Source organism: Myxocyprinus asiaticus, chromosome 8 (genome assembly GCF_019703515.2).
Source record: "Myxocyprinus asiaticus isolate MX2 ecotype Aquarium Trade chromosome 8, UBuf_Myxa_2, whole genome shotgun sequence".
In the NCBI taxonomy this organism is placed as follows: domain Eukaryota; kingdom Metazoa; phylum Chordata; class Actinopteri; order Cypriniformes; family Catostomidae; genus Myxocyprinus; species Myxocyprinus asiaticus.
In genome coordinates this window covers 14748592-14770744 of record NC_059351.1, presented here as the reverse complement: position 1 = coordinate 14770744, position 22153 = coordinate 14748592, and the positions used below count along the sequence as shown (strand labels likewise).

The following is a 22153-nucleotide window of genomic DNA, read 5'->3' as shown; positions in this document are numbered from 1 at the left end:
AAGAGGGCAACCCTGCCGGGTGCCCCTATCCAGAGTAAAGTAATCTGAAATTAATCCGTTTGTTTGTACCGCCGCTACCAGGTGTCTATAAAGTAACTTAATCCATTCAATAAAAGTATTCCCAAACCTGTATATTTCCAAAATCTTTTGCTCAATCGTTAGTTAGGGAGATCTACTGGTTCCACAAAGTCTCTAATATCTTCATCAGTAGACGAAGATGTGGAACTATAGAGATCAAGATAGAATTCTTTAAAAGCATTATTAATATCAATGGCTGAGGTATATATTTCACCACCAGCAGATTTCACTGAGGGAATGGAAGAAAAAGACTCTCTCTGCTTTATATATCTAGCCAAAAGCTTCCCTGCCTTGTCCTCCGACTCAAAGTATGACTGTCTTGCCCTGAACAGCCAAATCTCCACCTTCCGTGACAAGATAGTATTTTATTTGTATTTCAATCAGGTCAATTCTCTGAGGCCATCAGATGACATTCGGTGCTTCAGCTCTGCCTTGGCACCTTTAATATTCCCTTCCAGTTCCACGAGTTCTTGTGCTTTGGATTTTATGGTGAATGAGGCATACTGTATAATCCGACCCCTAAGAACTGCCTTAAGTGCCTCCCAAGCCACGCATACAGAGGATACTGAGGATCAATTGGTCTCCATATAAACATTGATTTTAGCCTTTAACATTTGTTGTAATTCAAGATTTTGCAAAAGGGATACATTAAAGCGCCAACTATATGATTTATTTTTCTCCATATGTGGCAATACCTCTAAACTCACCAGGGCGTGATCTGAGACTAAGATGTTTCCAAATGAACAATCAACAACATATGAAATGAGAGGCTTAGATATAAATAAAAAAAATCTATTCTAGAATAAATCTTATGGACTGATGAACAAAATGTATAGTCCCTACCAGATGGGTTCAAAAGTCTCCAAATATCTGTAAGACCAAAATATTTACACATCCTGTGAAGCATCAGTGATGCTCTAGGGGACTTACACACTTTTGCTTCTCTATGATCAAGGACTGAGTCCATCAAAAGATTAAAGTCTCCTCCCAATATTATATCATGAGGGGTGCCAGCGACTTGCAACATCCATTCAAGATCTATAAAAAAGCCCTGAACATCAGCGTTAGGTGCGTAATTATTAGCCAAAATCAACCTTTGCCCCTGAATTTCTGCTAAAACAATGATGACTCTTCCTAATTTATCATTAATCTGTTTGAGACATTTGAATTGTTGATGCTTACTTATCAATGTAATGACTCCCCTGCTCTTACTTGAGCCAGCACTAAAGAAAACATGTCCACCCCATATCTTCCCAAATTTTTCAGCTTCCAGCGGGGAAATATGCATTTCTTGAAGAAACACAATATCATATTTCTTATGTTTAAGAAAAGAAATATCCTTTCTTCTTTTTATGGGGTGCCCCAACCCATTCACATTCCACGTGGAGAGAGACAATCCACTCATATTAATATTTGACATTTTGACATATCAGAAAAAATAGATTGTGTGTCAAAAATAAAATTATAATGACCACATTCCAATATTAGTGCAACAATCAAACCCCGAACTTTCCCCTGAAAAAAAAAAACAGAAAAAAGAAAAATGTGCGCCATAAACCCTGCGCATGACAACGCCAACTGGCGTCCATCCCTCCAAACTCAAACAGTCCATGTACGCCTACGAGAGCCCCCGCGACAACTCTGCCATTGGATTGCTGAAGTCCGGTGCTTCTATACAAATTTTGTGAGACAGAATTACACAACAGAAAATAATCTCCAAACAAACAACAGCCAACAGGAGGCATAAGCACAAAGAACTTGTAGATTCCTCCACATAACTGTCCTGAAGGTGTGTTCCTCCACAAAACAAACTCCAGCCACTAGGCGGAACCAGCACAAAAAGAAACAAAAAAGGCATTCAGTTTCCTCGGACAGTCAGGTGAATGTTCAGTGAGCCAGGTCCACTCGGCTGCATAGAGAGTATCACACAATGACTTACTCATTCCATTGACTTTATAAAGGACATCGCTTGCTGTGGGCATGTAAATATTTTGAGGCCATCCTTAGTATCTATTCTCAATTTGGCCGGGAACATCAGTGCAAAAGCGACCTTCCATTGATGTAAGATTTTCTTGCATTCATTGAATCGATCACGGTTCTCTCTTGTCGAATGTGCAAAGTCGCTAGTGGATTAGCAGCTAATTCCCTCTCCGATGACTCCAGATAATCAATTTGTTTCTCAGCATCCACCATTCTTGTAACCATCTCAGTGAATTTCATCTCCATGGCAGTGATCAATCGACGTATTACAGCAAGATCCTCCAAGTCAGCGACGACCTTCATCAGCATTGCCGACATGTTCAACAGTTGACGCTGAATCTCTTTCACCTCACTGGCTAAATTGAGTTCCGGGCTTTTGGCCTGTTGCTCAGGGGCTTCAACTTGAGCACGTAAGTGTTTTTAATGTCTCCAGAGCCTGAGGATTTTGAATTCTTTGACATATTGTCTTTTTAGAACAGTTAACAATCAGAGTTTATCGAATCTCACCGGTTTATGACATAAAAAGTATTAAAACTAGCATAGTGTTCAGAGCTCACCGTTCACACGTCCAACCCCCGCGTGGCGCCATGCAACTCTCCCCTGTTAGGGTTTCCAATCGATTCTCCCCACTCAGTAATGCGCCACTGAGAATCATGTTGAAAAAGCCTTGGACATAGGTGATTCTGTTGTAAGGAATGTGGAAGCCACTATTGTTAAATGCATTTTGGGTGCCAAAGCATCTGACATCAGATCAAATTTACAAGTGCTGGCTAATGCTAAATGTAGATTTCCTAAAATTGTTATTCATGTCGGCACTAATGATGTCCAGCTTCGCCAGTCGGAGATCACTAGAGATAATATTAAAGAGGTGTGTGAACTTGCAAAAATGATGTCAGACACTGTAATATGCTCTGGCCCCCACCCTGCTCATTGTGGTGACGGGGTTTATAGTAGATTAGTGTCACTGAATGGCTGGATGTCTGAGTGGTGTATGGAGAATAGCGTAGGATTTATAGACAATTGGAAGAGTTTTTGGGGTTGACCTGACCTGCTAAAGGGAGATGGACTCCATCCCTACATGGAAGTTGCTGCTCTCCTCTCTATTAATTTGGCTCATAGTCTAAATAGTGATAGTATTTGACTAACTGGGGCCCAGGTCAGGAAGCAGACAAACTGGCTAATCCGAACGTCTGCTAGCTGCCTTGAGACGTCACACAGGTCACATAAACTACAAAACATAGAGACTATATCACCTAGATATCATATAGAGACTGTCTGTTCCCCAAACTATCAAACACAAACCCCTCTCTATATCATTTAGGAAACATTTGATTAAGGTCAAACTTGAAAAAAACTAAATGGAAGATAAACATCATATAAAGACAGGGCTACTAAATATTAGATCTCTTTCAACCAAAGCACTAATTGTAAATGAATTTATTACAGATAATAGTTTGGATGTGCTCTATTTGACTGAAACCTGGCTTACACCGGATGAATATATTTAGTTTAAATGAATCTACTCCTCCAGGTTACCATTATAAAAAAGAGCCTCGTCTGAAGGGTGGAGGAGGAGGTGTTGTTACAATTTACAGTGACGTTTTTGGTGTTACTCAGAGGATAGGACATAAGTTTAAGTCCTTTTAACTAATAATGTTTAATGTAACACTGTCAGATATAAATAAAAAACCTCTGTCATCATTTGCCCTTGCTACAGTATATAGATCACCAGGGCCTTATTCTGATTTCCTTCGTGAATTTGCAAATTTTCTATCAGATCTAGTAATTACTGTAGATAGAGCTGTAATTGTTGCTGACTTCTGCATTCACATAGATAATGAAAATGACACATTGGGATTAGCATTTATCAATATTCTCAACTCGCTTGGAGTCAGACAAAATGACAGGACCAACTCATCACCATAATCATACACTAGATTTAATTCTGTCATATGGAGTTGATGTTGATTCTATAGAATTTATACCGCAGAGCGATGACATCTCAGATCATTACCTCGTCTCTTGTATGTGGCGATCAGCTAATGTTACTCAATCTACACCACGCTATCGTTCAGGTAGATCAATTCTTTTGACCATTAAAGATAGCTTCACTAATAATCTTCCAGATCTATCTCATATACTCAGTAAGCCCCAAAGTCTAGAAGAACTTGATGAAATAACAAAAAATATAAATACAGTGTTCTCTAGCACTCTTGATAGTGTTGCCCCCTTCGATTAAAGACAATTAAAGAAAAAAGCCCCAACACCATGGTACAATGATCACACTCATGCTGTCAAGAGTGCAGCTCGGAAAATGGAGCGCAAGTGGAAGAATACAAAATTATTATCTATTTCTTATTATGAGCTATTTCGCGGTGCATGGAAGGATAGTGTCTGTAGCTACAGACAGGTACTAAAAGTTGCCAGGTCAGCATATTTTAGCAAACTCGTAGAAAATAACCACAACAATCCTAGGTGTTTATTCAGTTCTGTGGCAAAATTGGTTAGGAATAAAGCCTCAACTGAACCAGATATTCCGTCGCAGCACAATAGTAAGGATTTCATGAATTTCTTTACTGATAAAATTGAAATAATCAGAAATAAAATTGGAATTATGCAATCAACTGTCACAGTACCTCAGAAAATAGTGTCTCATAATTTTCCTCATGTGCAACTTCAATCCTTCACTGTCATAGGTCATGAAGAGCTAACAAAACTTATCGAAACATCAAAATCCACAACATGTATGTTAGATACAATACCAATTAAACTCTTAAAAGAGGTATTTCCTGTAATCTCAGAACCTCTTCTTAATATTATTAACTCCTCGCTATCCTTAGGACATGTCCCAAGAAACTTTAAAATGGCAGTTTTCAAACCGCTTATTAAGAAGCCACAACTTGATCCTGGAGAATTGGCTGATTATAGACCAATTTCAAATCTCCCGTTTATGTCAAAAATACTAGAAAACTTTGTGTCCTCCCAATTATGTTCATTTCTACAGAGAAATAGTATATATGAACAATTTCAGCCAGGATTTAGGCCACACCACAGTACAGACACTTATTTAGAGTTACAAATGACTAGCTCTTATCATCTGATCATGGCTGCATTTCTTTTCTAGTGCTTTTAGATCTTAGTGCTGCCTTTGATATGATAGATCATGATTTTCTCTTGAACAGGCTAGAGAATTATGTTGGCATTTGTGGACTTGCATTAGCATGGTTTAGGTCCTATTTCACAGACCGCTAACACTTTGTCAAATCAAACAAAAGTTAAGTATGGAGTGCCACAGGGATCAGATTTAGGGCCTCTGCTTTTCTTTTTGTATATGCTTCCCCCTGGGAGATATTATCAGGAATCATGGAATAAGTTTCCACTGTTATGCCGATGATACCCAACTTTATATTTCTTCGAAACCCAACTAAATTTCACAATTCTCCAAATTAGTAGAGTGTATCAATGAAATCAAAGATTGGATGGGCAGAAACTTCCTTCTACTCAATTCCGACAAATCAGAGGTACTAGTTATTGGACCAAAAACCTCTAAAAATAAGCAGCTAAAATATAATTTGACTCTCACCGGATGTACTGTTACATCATCTTCTACAGCGAAGAACTTAGGTGTTATATTTGATACCAATATGTCATTTATAAATACAATTTCCAATGTTTGTAGAACAGCATTCTTGCACCTAAGATATATTGCTAAATTATGGCACATGCTCTCTGTTGCCAAAAAACTAATTTATATGTTCATGACCTCAAGACTAGATTATTGTAATGCATTACTAATGCATTGCTAATTCACCAAGTTCAATAAATAAACTTCAATTGGTTCAAAATGCAGCAGCCAGAGTGCTGACTAGAACCAAGAAATATGATCATATTAGCCCCATTTTATCATCGTTACATTGGCTACCTTTTAAATTTCGTTTTCATTTTTAAATTTTGCTTACTACATACAAAGCTTTGAATGGTCTAGCTCCACAGTACTTAAGTGACCGTTTACCATGCTATATTCCATCACGTTCATTACGTTCACAAAACTCTGGCCTGTTAATAGATCCTAGAATATCAAAATCCACAAAAGGAGGTAGATCATTTTCCTATTTGGCTCCTAAACTATGGAATAGTCTCCATAACACTGTTCGGGACGCAGACACACTCACTGAGTTTAAGTCAAGACTAAAGACTCATCTATTTAGCCAGGCATTCACATAATTTATTCTTCACCACACAATTAGGCTGCTTTAGTTAGGTCTGCTGGAACCTAAAACATTGATCATGTTCTGTAACTCTGCAAAAAATTGAATGGCATCTACACTAATATTATTCTATTTGTTTCCATGTCTCAACCTTGGGACTCCTATCCCGAGATCACCAGAACCGGCCAGATCCAGCTCCATTCCTGCTTGGTATTGGACTCCACTGCTACGTGTCTCTGAGTGATGACGACAAAATGCAGCCGTTGCCAGCCAGACATCACTTCAGTCAATTACGATGGACCTCAGAGGATGAACTGATGCAAACTCCAACAATAAGACATGGGGATACTTAATATGCCATTGCCTGAATCTTGGACTTAGGATAGACCTCACGAAATTTCCAGCCAGTTGAACTGCGAAGCACCTCACTGATCTCGGCCTGCATCACCTTGGTCTAATGATGGACTACACTCTTAAAATGGAATACATAGACTATCAATAAATTGCCAACAAAAGCCTTCATCAGCCAACTAACAAAGGACAATGCATCTATATGAAAGACATTAGTAATTAATCTTACAGTTTTGACAAAATCTTTGTTTTAATACTGGCCCTTAACACTTACTTAGTTTAGTAAGCCTGGTTTTTCCCAAGGTTATTTTTCTCCAATAACCAAAATCTTTGGAGTTTTGTGTTCCTTGCCACAGTTGCCTTCGGCTTGCTCACTGGGTTTCTAAATACAATTATTATTTAATTACTTATTTTTATACACACTTCATAATTGTATTTCTGATAAAAAAATGTTTTTTAATTGATTCATATAGATAACAAAGAAAAGCAAAACATATATACACAGAATCAACATGTAACCCCCACTATTACCCCTCCCCCTCCCAATCCCCAACCTTACCCCGACCCTGACCCTCAACAACATCCCTGTGGTCACGCATGATTATAGACACACACACACACACACACACACAAAAAACCATAATATATATATATATATATATATATATATGCCCCATTTCCCATCAAATGAATCCCAATTCCCCAGCCTTCTACATGACGCTTCCTCGAAAGCCGCCACCCTCCCCATCTTCGTGCACCATTCTTGAAATGAAGGCGCTCCAGCCGACTTCCATCCCCTTAAAACAATTTGTCTGTCGACCATAACAGGACCCAAATTTTTATGTGTTTATGATGACCACCCCATCTCCTAACATACAGAGTCTGGGGCAAAATGAAATTTGAGTGCCCAATACATCACACATAAAACTCTGAACCTTCAACCAAAATTCTTGGATCTTAACACACCACCAAAAAACATGGGTTGTGTCTCCATCTTCTGATTGGCATCACCAGCATGTGGGTGTGTCTTTAAGACCAAACCTAAACAATCTAGAGGGGGTCCATTAGAATCAATGTAAAATCTTGAATTGCATCAGGTGCAAACTTGCATCTCTAGATGCAGACTTGACATTTTATAGAATCCTAGCCCACACTCCCTCCTCCAATACCAAGTTTAAATCTTTCTCCCATAAACTCTTGACAGAAGTTAAAGCTCCGTCCCCCAGACTCTGAAATAGCAGGGAGTAATACACTGATGCCTCATGACCTTTTCCAAAAGCAGTAATTACCACTCCCAAAGTATCTGCCGATTTAGGGGGGTGTATGCTACTTTCAAAAATAGTACAGAGCAGGTGGCGCAGCTGTAAATACCTAAAGAACTGAGATCTGGGAATCCCAAAATGTTGAACCAAATTTTCAAAGGATCTCAACACTCCACTCTCATATAGAACACTGAGTGTATTAACCTCCCTCACAATCCACTCTGACCAGCAGAAAGGGGACTTATTAATACATAATTTTGGGTTCAGCCATATGCTCGAGGCAACATTTAAGTAAATGTCCGAATTAAACACTCTGGACACTTTTGTCCATACCGAGTGCAAATGCGAGATAACGGGATGTAACTTAACTTTTCCGGTTAGTTTGATAGAAAGGCTTTGCAATGGCAAAATAGGGGCAAGAACTTCCTGTTCAATACAAAACCAGGGAGGGGCTCTCTCAGGTGGAAGCAACCAATAAACCAAATGTCTGAGACCGAATGCATAATAATAAAACTAAAAGAAAACTGGCCCTGGGACCCTTGCTAGTCATAATCCGCCCCTGAGTATTGCATGTCACAATATGACATGTCAACTATACAAATGTTAGAAATGGATCCAATCAACAAGTGTTTGTGCAGTTTCTTAGAAATATATATATATATATATATATATATATATATATATATATATATATATATATATATATATATTATTATTATTATTATTATTATTATTATTTTTATTTATTTTTTTTTTATTTTTTTTTTCCAAGATATAAAACCAAAATATTTCTCTCAACCGCAACACTTCAAAGCTTACAGTAACATTTATTCAAAACAAATGTGCAAAACGGGGCGTGGTTACAGTAGGCTATCACTAGAAGCACCGCTGTCCGCGCGCTCTGGCACAACAGTCATCTGGGAAGAGGCAGTACACCGTACAGTCTACAATTCGAATTCGAATCGCAGAGATTTATACCCACTGTATCCATAAGACGCGCGGATATTTAACGTTTCCGTCGTCATCATGGCTAACCCAGCGGTGCAAGCGTACAGCACTGAGGAGGATGCCGGGGGCGCGCGAGGTTTCGCCAGGAAGGGCGCTTTGAAGCAGAAAAAAGTGCTCGAAGTGAAGAACCACAAGTTCATCGCGCGCTTCTTCAAGCAGCCGACCTTCTGCAGCCACTGCACCGACTTCATCTGGTGAGTCAGCGAGCGTTAGGATAGGCGAGGGATAGCACCGTATGTTAGGGGGCAGTTTGAACGGTTGCGAAGGGCACAGGTGACTCACTTGATGCTCGTGACAGGATAACCCCCTGACACAAACACACCAAAGCGTTTGAAAGCACTCAAACATCCGCAGTGTCAACACTAAACAAAGACGCCGAGCGCACACGGAAAAAGACATTCGTGCTCAGTATAAGTTCAACGCAATGCAGCAGTTCTGCGCATCACTTGAAAATATTTATATTTCGGTGCATTTAATGCCAACAAAACACATTTTATGTGTTTGGTTAAGATATTGCACATTAATCAAGTCTCATCCATTTCTGTAGTAAGGATAAATGTCAGGACTGTCATGAGAAATTACTCTCGCTATGATTAAGCCATCATCTTCACTGCTATGCATGTGGGGATTATGCGGAATATGGCGCGCGCTTGCGCGTGTCTTGGTGGTGAGCGCTGAGCGCAGAGGAATGCGTCCTGATTTGGTGACTGGGCTGTTTTATTGCTGTAATCTCACACACAGTCTCGTCTTTTTTGCAGGGGTTTCGGCAAGCAGGGCTTCCAGTGTCAAGGTAAGACTGCACTCTTTGGTCCTTAAGAGAGAGATTTAAGCGTTGAATGTCTGTGCATTTTCAGTGGGTGAAACTGTTTATACTCTGTTGCATGGTGTCTGTGTCTGTTACCCTTATTTTTTTTATTGCAGACAGAGGTGCAACAACTAGTGCTTTTATTTGTGAAGCCTTCGGTTTTCTGTTGGTGGGTTGAAGAAATTGCTTTTGACAATTGGGTTTGTGCTGTAACCGCACATGCACCTAAGACCCCTTTCCCTTTGTGCATGTCCAGAGTTTAGAATGTCCATTTAGGTATGAAATACAAATACGCAAGCACTGATGAGTGGAGTGAAATGTCAGTGTCTGAACTGCTATCATACAGAGGTGTGGCAACAGTATCCTGAACACATCACCTACTCGCATCATTGGTGGGCAGTTAAAAAATCATCATCATCCACAGTTATTACATTGCAGTGCTGATTGCTAGGACAGTACAGTACATACATTGCAGGGTAGACTAGGGCTAGTTGCCATCCTTTTTACTCCAGTGATTTTTTTTTTTCTTTTTTTTTTTTTTTTTTTTCTCAACGTCGTCTTACTTTTCCAAAGTCAGTTTATAAAAAAAAAATATTAAAAAAATCTTTGGCTTTACTTGATTCAGTCATGGACAGTGGTTCCACTTGACTAAAATGATTTTACCTAAATTAAAATTACTATATAACTTCAAATTAAATATTTAAAGTAGAGAAAACCTAAGTGAATCAAGTAAACTCAGCAAAATTTAACATCCAAATAACTCAAATGATTCAATCATGGACAGTGGATCCACATGATTGAAATCAGTTTTCTTAAATTAAAATTACCCTGTTATTTCAACTTAAATATTTCAAGTAGAGGAAACCTAACTGAATCAAGTAAACCCAGCAAAATTGAACATGTCAAAATAACTCAATTCAAACTCATATAGTGTTATGGGATCTAGTAACAGGAAATGTCAGCATGCTAAATACATGCTGGTAGGACACACTACTAAGTGCAACTTGGTCACTATGTTATTGGTAGTACAGCAACTAATCAAATGATAAAGCAATTTATAGAATCCCGAAAATGTATTGGTCCTCAAGCTAGGCTCAGGCTCCACTCTTCACCATGAAGGTAACCCCCAAAAATTCAACACAACAGAAATTCTTCTAAATCTCAACAAAACATTAAACATTATCAAGTCTCCCTTGTTTATATTCAACTTGTGCTAAGACTCATAGATTAACACTTAATTTGAACATTTAACACCTGTCTAGTCCCATGCAAAGAATGCTGGGAACTAGAAATCCTCTGCCTGGTTTCAGTTAACCAAACAAAAGAAAGTATTCATGTTGTCCCAGTGCAAATGGGGTAAAGCTAACAAGACACTTTTTTTTTTCCCTTCCTTGAAGTATTGACTACAATTTTTTTTTTTTTTGGCAAATTGACCCTATAGCGGGGCATGTTGTCACTATGGGAACCTGCTGTTTGACTCTAATTTAAGAATAATACCTTTTTGTAAATAAAACTACTATATTAAGTAAAACAAAAAAAGATGAATGACATTTTCCACAACATATAATTTTACAATGTAGGCCTGTTAGAGACTATTGAATGGCTTTTCAGCTAAATTAAATTGTAGAACAATTATGAAATGCAAACAGTTTTTTAAAACAGAAATAATGGAACAGATGATGGCCAAAGCAATGTTTTTATATTTTTGCACAACAAATAATGTAGTCGGTTGTATAAAATGTCAGCATAACAGATGTGACCATCTGCTCCGACCTGAAATTTACAGTATGAAAAGTATCCTTGTGCTAAGAACACAGTTCAACCTTTTGGTTAAAATCCACATTCAATATAAAACATGCTAAATTTCTCCAGGATTTTATTAAATAATCCTGCCTATACGATGCCCAGTCAGGCTGGTTTCCAGGCTTTACACACTATTTCTTGACTTTCAAGGAAAAATTTCTCTCATTTCCAGGCACAATTGGCAACTGCATAGGTTTAAACATTCAGCACAGTGTTTGTGTTAGGTTTTCACAAATGGACATGTAGATAAGCTTCCGTATTCAAACTTCAAACAAGTGAAGAATTGAATCTTAATGGTGAATCTTAACATAGTATGCATTACACCATTATTGTCAGATTGAAACTGTCATGCATGTTTCAACAGTGAGTTCTGTGTCTGCATAAATGGCCAGCTCAGAAAGCATCTCTCCTCAACGTTCTTTTCTTTTTGTTCTCTAATATGCAAATAAGTCGCGAACTGGTTTGATTCATGTCCTAAATATTTCCCAACACTATCCTTTCATTTTCTGATAACTCATCACTCTGGCATCATATTTATGAAAGCCTGCCAATAAGAGTTCTTTGATTTGTAATTTGCATATACGCCTGTCTTGCCATTCTCATGATACAATGCAAATTTGGCATAGCACCAATTTGAACTTACTGAAGTATTGTGTAATCAACCAGTTGTCTGTATTAATTTTTACTTCTTGTGTACAAAAGTAATGGAGCAGAAGAACATATTCACTGTCTTTATATTTTTACAGTATACTGGGAGAGCCAGTCAAAGCAGCTGCTGATGCAGCGATATGGTAGCATATAATGTTGATCATTTACTATGTGGGTGCACATAAACTCACTTGCAAGAAATAAAGATCAATAAAACAAAGTGTATGCAGACCTCCAACACACAAACACATACATGCATAGTCTGCACTTTTCCATGTGCCATAATTTTAATTTCTGTTGACACAATAATAATTGTCATAAGCAGTTTATTAGTTCATGTGGGCATTTAAGCAAATTAGTTGATTTTGTAAGACCTCATTAAATTAAAATTGGAGTTTTATGGCTTTATGTCCATATCTGTTGCTTTGAGGTCATTATAGTTGAATAAATTAACTTTTAGAAGATATGCACTTTACAAATTTTCTTTTTAAAGTAAAAATTTTACAGAAGGAGGATTGCAGTCATCAAGCCATTTCATGGGGTCTTTAAATCCAAAAAGCACATTTTAATAGATTATATTTACCCAAGACATTCACAAGTCCCATCTCTATAAATAATGATGTTTACATATTCTTTAACTATTGTTGGCATATGAGTTGTAAGGGAAATAGAGGGTAGAAGTGAGAAAGAAAAAAAAAAGTTAGAGTAAGCAATAAGAGAGTAGGTCAGAGCCTTTTCTCCAAGCACAATGGCTATTTTTACCATTTCATTTTATTAGCAAATACTCGTAGACTTGAAGAGGTGAAGAGAGTGAGGTGGTGAAAAAGAGAGGGAGAGAATGCAAACAAGAGGACTAAGTGAAGGCTACTGTTGATGTTGAACCTAATAAAGCTAACAAACATAATGCTTTTTTAATTGTACCAGCTTTTTAAAATCATTGATTGTAAAGCCTTTCCACCGCTGCAAAACATGTTCTTTTCAAGTGAAATCATGCTCATGTTAATGTAGAAAACCAAACAGGTGGGGCTGTATTAAATTTCAGAGGACTAAAAACAAAATGGAACTGAGCCAAAATATAATGTTTGGACATACTGGCAGGGTTGGGAGTGTTACTTTTGAAATGTATTCCAGTACAGATTACAGAATACTTGCTGTAAAATGTCATTTGTAACGTATTTCGTTAGATTACTCAAGGTCAGTAATGTATTCTAAATACTTTGGATTACTTCTTCAGCACTGGTAGATTTTTTGACTTGCTTTGACTATAAAAACTCTGCCAGTACAGTAAGACAAAATACACATGTTAAAAATACATTCTCTGAAAAACCTAAATATCTTATGCAGTGTTGTTTCTAAAACAAGATAAATCAAACTGATCTTGTTTTAAGGATTTTTAGATATTTTTTACAGGAAAACAATAAAAAAAAAATGATTATCAAGAATACGATTTTTGCCCTAATATCAAAGGTCTTACTAGAAAAAATAAATTATGATCGAACGTGAATTTTCTTGATAAAAAATATGATCGTGCCTGGTAACGTGCATGTAAAATGGCTAGAAAGAGCATTTTAGCTTAGCGTAAAGCTGACCATTTACACAAGGTTTATTTATATTTCTTCTGCTCCAAACTTACTTCTCTGTCTGCTCGTATGAATGTAACACATCATAAGAAAGTGTTTCACCGCTGTTCAAATGCACTTTGGATTGCATCATTTATATGTATAAATGTTTTCCATCTGAAAGGATTAAATATTAAATGAAACAAATGACAATAAAATGCAAAGTAATCTCTTCAGTAATCAAAATACTTTTTGAATGTAACTATTCTAATTACCAATGATTTAAATTGTAACTGTTGTGGAATACAGTTAATTATATTTTGTATTTTAAATACATGTTCCTATTACTTGTATTTCGTTACTCCCCAACCCTGAATATAAGCATAACAAATAACAAAAATGAACAGTATTTTACATGTTTACATGCACGTTTTATTAGAAGCTGTGAGATTTCCTCACTCAGTCTCTCTGAAATGTTGTGGGAGCATCCGATGACAGTAGTCAATTAGGCAGGTGTCAGTTTACTGAGAACATTGTTCATGGGAACTAGGGTTGCAACTAAGGATTATTTTGATAATCGATTAATCTAACGATTATTAGAATGATAATTTGACTATTCGGCGATTATTGCAACGAGTAATCATTATCACTTAACTTATTAATCAGTGTGTGCCCCAACTTAAAAGGTTGTATTAAACATGCTTAAAATAAAAAGGACAAAATATTTTTTTAAATACCTCTAAATGACATTCAATGAATTAAAGGGAAAAATACTTTTTATTAAGTTTAATTCAGTAAAGAAATTCACTGCAAAAAATCCTATTGTTATCAAATGTTTTTGTCTTGTTTTCCATTTAAAATTGTCTAAAAATCCTTTAAACAAGATACATTTACTTGAGAAGCAACATAAGATATTTAGACTTGCTTTAAGAGAATGTATCTTAAATATGTGTATTTTATATATTGTGTATTTTTTCACTTGATTATACTTCTGCGGTAAAATACAAAATATACTTATATTCAAGATCTGTTCTCTAAAAGCAAGTCTAAATACCTTACATGCTGCTTCTCAGGTGAATGCATCTTTTTTTAAGGATTTTTAGATATTTTAAAATATTTATATTTTGAATATTATAATAACATTCTCAGATAACCATTTTTTCTTCTGCAGTATAGCTGCTAAAGAAAATGTATGTTGTATTAAAGGAGTTTTAGATATTTATATTGGAAAACAAGCCAAAACAATAATAAATCAAAAAATGTATTTTGTTGCAGTGTATAATGGGGCAAAGACTACCCTCTCTCCCCTTTCTGTTCACTTCAATCCATCTTTAACTCACAAAAAAACAAACTCTCTCTTATTAATAAAGCTGCATATTGCCAATTTTCTTCACGATAAGAAATGCACAGTGACATATATTATGATTCAGTAAGTCATGAGCCATTGAATGATGTTCTTGGTCCAGATGGGTGGAAGAATTTCACAAAAACATCACAGTTTTCCACGCTGATGTCCTCAACCAATGGTGTGTCTTTAACGCATTGAGTTTCTCAGCCAGAGAAACAGAGAATTCATCCCTAGGAAGAATGGCAGTGATCATATCTGCTCTTGTCAGTCATAACCCACTGCTTAAAGGTGATGTTATCAGGAAGTGTGTGTCATCTTTGTCTGACTCCTCAAGCATCTGCAGTAAGGCCTCTATACCTGGACACTGGTCGCACTTTTTGAGCATGCAGTCATAACTGTTTATATCACAGACTAGAAGTTCCAGCAGGTCTTTGTAGTCCACTTTTAGCTTTGCTGACTCAACCATCAGCTTAATATTCTGATGTTGTGTGCAGACACAGACAGTCCAAGTTCCAGATGCTCCTGCCAGCACACACCATTTTGGCCTCAGTTCACAAAATATATATCTCCCTATCTTTAACTCCGGGTGCTGATTTTTAAACTCCACATACAGTTCATTAAGATTACTTTAAACAATGCTTTTGTTTATGAACTTTTTGAAGAACGCTGTGATAGACCATGCTTCACTGTTGCCAATATCAAAAGTAGTAACATTTTAGACCTCATTGACAAGCATAAGCTATTGTATGTCAAATATAAACATAATTACTGTAAAATACTATTAATTTTTATTATTTGTAATGCTTATATAACATCTGTTAATTTCTTAAAATGCATGAATTTCTTTATAGTAGGCTTTTCCTACTATATATGTCATATCGTTCTGAAGATATAAGCAAATATGTTTTGGGGCGTGGCCTATAATGACTAATTAACCTGTATCTTGTTAGCGCAATTTTTAAACATAACAAAACTTTGTACACAGTCAAGAAAATGGTAACACACCGAGTTTTGTTCAGTTTTTATGCTAGTGGGCGCTATAATTTAAGAAAATCCTAAATGTGCAACTGTGCTCAAAACAGTTGAATTAACTCCAGAACTGTATATGATAAATATATATTTTTTTTTTATTTCTGTGTATCCATTAGTGCCTCCAAATCATGTGGTCACATGAATTTCCATTTCCGCAAAAAAAATGTTTCTATCATTTAGATTTTTTGAAAAACCTACTTTTTCAAACTTGTCCTAAGGCTGTTTGCCTGATTCACTCAAAACTTTGTATACATTATCTACAGACATTCCTGACAAAAATTTATCATAATAATTTTGATATGGTAAATGGTACAGAAGATATTAGCCGATAGGTTTTTGGATATGGCCTAATATGAATAATTGACCCATATCTTGTGAGCACATATCTTAAACTTAACAAAACTTAGTGTACTTGCACAAAAGAGCATTCTGAGGTAACATGCAAAATGTCATCAATTTGGCATGGCTGTAACATAAGAAATACCTAATTTCTCAACTGTATTTAAGGGCTTCATAGGCAAAAAAAAAAAAAAAAGGCAGAATTGTTTGTCCACCAGAGGAAGCCACATAACTATAAATCATTCTAAGGGTCTTAAAAGCATAATTAAAGGTAGACTAAGGTTGGGTTGCACCAACCAGGTTTAATCTTAAATTTAGATTAAATCAAGGTTTATCTGATAATTCTATTGCACCAAACTTTAAACTTTGTTTAAAAATAATCAGGGTTACATTTAAATCTTCGTTTTGATCCTGATTTAAATTTCACAGTAAATCTGAATTTACTTTAATCCTGTTGCTCCATTACTTTAAACTCTGATTTAAATCTCAGTTATGGATTAACTTTAGACTTGTAGCTGAGGTGGTTTAAATATTACATTTACCTACAATAAAACATGAATGACTTTGTAAGAGAACAGTGACTATGCCGGCAGCCCTCTGAAGGGAGTTAGGGTTAGGGTTTGAGTTAGGGTTCCACAGGATCTTTCCAGTCAAATCAGATTATTTTTGTCATTTTTCCATATGTGCTTGGCCCCTGATAATTGACGCTTGCGGCTATATTTTGGAATTGTTATTATAAAATTTCCAAGTTGGCAGCAATAGTACTTAATTAAATGAGAAAGGAAAAAAAATAAATAAATCAACAGTCAAAAAGTCTCTTAAAAACTGGACAAGAATGAGGACATTGTGGCCTAAAGACAAAGTAGTGGACTATGGGGGATCTTTTACAGTTTATATATACATAGATAATGTATGGGGGTTCAGGGGTAACCCCTGAAAGAAAAATGTAGGTAATGAAAAAGTATTTTTTCATTACCTACAAAAGAACCATTTTTCTATTTTCCTTAAAATGAAAATCTACTAAAAACAAACAAACAATGCACATCTATTGAAAAAAATAAAGTCTTGATTTGTATCAAATTTATGGACGATTCACAATTCAAATTTTTCAGCTTTTAAGTATACACCAACATGATTCAAATTGTATGTTCACTGTAAAAAATGTCTGTAATTTTAATGGTAAAAGACTAAAAATGCTACAGTAATAAAAAATGTTAATTGGTAAATGGGCAGTTACCTTAAAATATACGGTAAAAAATTATAATATATTTAAAAAGACAATACATGTCATTTTACAGTACAATGTTGTAAAAGTTAAATTTTTTACATGTAAATTATGATTTTACAGTATAATTAACAGTAAAAGTGTATATTATATTTAACAAGAGAGTACATGTACTTTTTACATTAGATTATTGTTAAAAAAACAATAATCGGGTGTTCCCAGAATTCCCTGCGTTACCCATCACAGTTCATTATATTTTATGGGAATAGTTGTTTGTTCTTATTTTTGTTTGACTGAACTACATTGGGGTGTTCTGTGTTATATTTGACGTAGCTTAGTTAATGTTTATTACATTATTTTAATTTCACATGTGTTACCCTGATGGTGTTTAGTGTTTGTTTGAGTGACACTGAGCACTTTCTCTACTTGTTTATTGGTCACTGCTCTTGGAAAAGCCACTACTGATGAACTTCGTTTTATCATGTGCCTTTCTGTAAATACTACAGTGAGTAACAACAGTGGTTTCTCTTGCTGTAAGGCCGTACGCTCTGTGTGTACCATGAGCGCTCTGACTGACCTGAGAAATGTTTACTCTCAGAATATTTCACCAATTACGAAATGTGTCCCATATTTCTGTTAGCTGTTTAAAAGAACTAACAATGCCCAATTTGCAAATGAATAATTCTTTTGAGTCGGTTCTTTTCAGTGAATTGGCCAAACAGGCTTGCAAAATAGTCTGAATCGATTTGTGATTAAGTACAATTCTTTCAGAGCGCTCTCTCACTGAATCATTTGGCGTGGTTTCTCACACAGTAAAACAGTATTGGGATGTTTATGAATACAGCGCTGGATACAGTGTAGATTTACTTAAGGTCATCTGAAACAAATGGCTGTCTTTTTGAGAGATAACTTTGAGAAACTTCAGCTAGTGCTATGTCATGTGAACAAGGGGCTGTTATGTTTTCAAAAAAATTTAAATAAATAAAAAATCTCATGGGGGAGCATAATATAAGGTTTATTAGATTTAGAGGTCTGCAATCCGAACTGGGCCCGATAGGACCCGAGAACCTGATTGGTTTAGGGTCGGGTTCGGGTTTATAATTAATGCAAAAATAAACAGGCCTTCCGAACTTGTTTTGCGCTCTCACTCACAGACACGCGCGAACAGACGAGTTAGGTGCGGTTTACACCGAACGTGTTTTTGCTCGTGTCTGTTGTTTTCCCATTGTTTAAACACATGCTGGACGAATTTCTTTGATATTTGCACCACGTCTTGTGCAGGACCGGCACATTTTAAACACCATGTCAAGTTAAAAAGAAAGACAGCTGTGCTCTGTTTCATTCTTTGCAATGTGTCTAGATTTGTTTTTAGTGCAGTTGTCACAAAGATTCAACATTCTGAACAAGTTCAGGCTGCATAGAGGGGACTGCTGCAGTTTCATTTTATTCCAGATTGTTCTGCACCAAGTTAAGTTTCAGCAAATTAAACGGTAAGTCAATGTTTTTTTCCCCCTTCTGCTCTAGTGTACTAAGGGGCTGCTATGCTTTGTTAAAGGCTGAAACATTATTCACGCAAGTACGCAGACGCCAACACGTGGTCCCATTGTACATACATTACGTGTGCTGTTGCGTTGCTCTGGCGGTTACAAACCTCAGACCACAGTGTGTATATGTATATGTGTGTGTGTACGTTTTATTTTATATTGCGTTTAGAGCTATTTTAATCATATTTAAGCCTCTTAAAAATGTGGGGTGACAAATTAATTTTAAAAAGTAAATGTTATTTCCTTTTATGCAGTGAAGTTGCATGTAAAATAATAGGAGCTGTCCTGTTTGAAATACGTCAACTACACATTTTAAACCAAATTATTAACGAGTTGAAACCAAGAAATTAAGCAGAATTACACGTATAATAATGAAAAGCTTGTATCATGAAAAAGTGCAGTGTGTCATAGCTGTCTGAATGTGATCTGCCAGGTGCAATTTACCTACTCTGGTGTCAGAAAAACCAACATTTACAGTGACAGAAAAACACCTCACAAGCATTTTCATATAGTAAAGGACTCACACAATCAACTCTTGCTGAAAAATATTTTCTGTGCTCCCACACGTAATCTATTTCGATCGACACTTCTCAGTAGCTTCAACGCAAACAGGAAGTCAGATGACAAATTTCGGAAGAGTGCTGAATAAGGTGAATATCAAACAATTTGTATGTATATTCATAAACCCCTGCAGATAGAGACTTACCCTCTAACGGTTCACACTGAGCAGCGCAGCAATATGAAATAATTTATCATTACAATTCAACTAGCAAAGTTTGTCAAAATGATCGCTTGCCAAATGTTAACTATAGATGCAGTACACTTGAAACACGTCACAGAACAAAGCAATAATTATCGATTTACCTGAATCATCATGGCAAAAGGAGCGGTGAATGATTGATTCTCCCATATATAGGCTCTCCATGATTTGAAAGGAAGTGCCCATAACCGTCACGTAACTTACACTTTTTTATGCATGAAAAGAAAGGAGACTGTTCATCGGTATGCGCACGCCGAGGCCAGTTATGGTCTTAAGCTGGTGTATACCTGCATGATGGATGTAGCTGAGCTACAATCACACTGTGTACAATCGTACTGGGGATATTACCGCTGTCTTTTATATCAGTCTCCGTGTTATTAACCTGTCATGTTCATTTGGAGCGCGCCACACATGTGCAGCTGATCAGATCGGGAGCGGCATTAAGACAAGTGCTATGAATTTATTTTCTCTTCCTTATACAGCCTTTGGTGGATTTACAACGTATCTAACTATAGTGTTTACAATAATCAAAAAATATTAAATAAATCATGTCAAAACGCAAATTCAAATTAATCGGAAAAACTGCCCAGCCTTAGCCTAAAGGCGCTCTGGAACCATGATAAATTGTCCTGTCACAAACCTTGTCATGATAGACACATGAAGATTGTTTCACTTTGCTTCATTCTTGTTTTCTGAAGTGTGTTTTAGCGAAAGATGCTGGTATTTTGCTGCTCACTGTATTTCTCAACTACGGTGTTGTTAAAATAACTGCGTCTGCAGATCAAATCAAATCAAATCAAATCACTTTTATTGTCACACAAGCATATACACAAGTGCAATAGTGTGTGAAATTCTTGGGTGCAGTTCCGAGCAACATAGTAGTTCTGACAGTGATGAGACAATTTACATTAAACATCAGATTTACAACACAGTTTAAAATCTAATATACACATAATTACACACAACACAATATACAAATAATAACATACAATGTACAGTATACAATACACACAATATAGAATACACATTATACAATTAAAAAAGTATATATAGTATATATAGAATGTACAGTAGGTTGTATTGTACTGTATTGACATTCAGGCTATCGGTTGATAGTAAGTTGTAAAGAGAGAATATAATATAATATAATATAATTTATGACAGTCCGGTGTGAGATATAAGAATAATAAAGTGCAGTGCTGATGTATTTTGATCGTGGAAGATCAAGAGTTCAAAAGTCTGATTGCTTGGGGGAAGAAGCTGTCATGAAGTCGGCTGGTGCGGGTCCTGATGCTGCTGTCCTGCCTGATGGTAGCAGTGAGAACAGCCCATGGCTCGGGTGGCTGGAGTCTCTGATGATCCTCCGAGCTTTTTTCACACACCGCCTGGTATATATGTCCTGGAGGGAGGGAAGCTCACCTCCGATGATGTGTCTGGCAGTTCGCACCACCCTTTGCAGTGCTTTGCGGTTGTGCGCGGTGCTATTGCCATACCAGGCGGAGATGCAGCCAGTCAGGATACTCTCTACAGTGCAGGTGTAGAACCGTGAGGATGTGGCGGTTCATTCCAAACTTCCTCAGCCATTTCAGGAAGAAGAGGCACTGATGAGCCTTCTTCACAATGGCTTCAGTGTGGATGGACCATGTTAGTTCCTCAGTGATGTGGACACCCAGGAACCTGAAGCTGCTGACTCTCTCCACTGGTGCTCCATTGATGGTGATGGGACTATGTTCTCTATCTCTTCTCCTGAAGTCCACCACAAGCTCCTTTGTCTTACTGACGTTGAGGGAGAGGTTGTGCTCCTGACACCAGTGTGTCAGAGTGTGCACCTCCTCTCTGTAGGCTGTTTCATCATTGTCAGTGATCAGACCTACACCGCTGTATCATCAGCAAACTTAATGATGGCATTGGAGCTGTGTGTTGCCACACAGTCATGTGTGTACAGGCAATACAGGAGTGGGCTGAGAACACAGCCCTGTGGGGCTCCAGTGTTGAGGGTCAGTGATGAGGAGATGTTGCTGCCTATTCTAACCACCTGGCGTCTGCTTGACAGGAAGTCCAGGATCCAGCTGCACAGCGAGCTGTTTAAGCCCAGAGCCCAGAGTTTCTCATCAAGCTTGGAGGGCACTTTGGTGTTGAATACTGAGCTGTAGTCTACAAACAGCATTCTCACATAAGTGTTCTTTCCAGGTGGGAGAGAGCA

At 36.9% G+C, this 22153-nt stretch overlaps 1 protein-coding gene across 2 annotated transcripts in view; it reads left to right on the top strand.

Annotated features, from left to right (window-relative positions):
• The first annotated feature begins 8756 nt into the window (after positions 1–8756).
• Positions 8757–22153, top strand: part of LOC127445425 (protein kinase C beta type-like) — a 77809-nt gene continuing 64412 nt past the window's right edge. The window contains exons 1-2 of one of the 2 annotated variants that reach the window (XM_051705493.1): positions 8757–9081; positions 9646–9677. In XM_051705493.1, coding sequence (XP_051561453.1) covers positions 8906–9081; positions 9646–9677 — 208 coding nt within the window. In that variant the 5' untranslated portion in view covers positions 8757–8905. The remainder of the gene's footprint in view (positions 9082–9645; positions 9678–22153) is intronic. The other variant, XM_051705492.1, reaches the window with a different exon arrangement.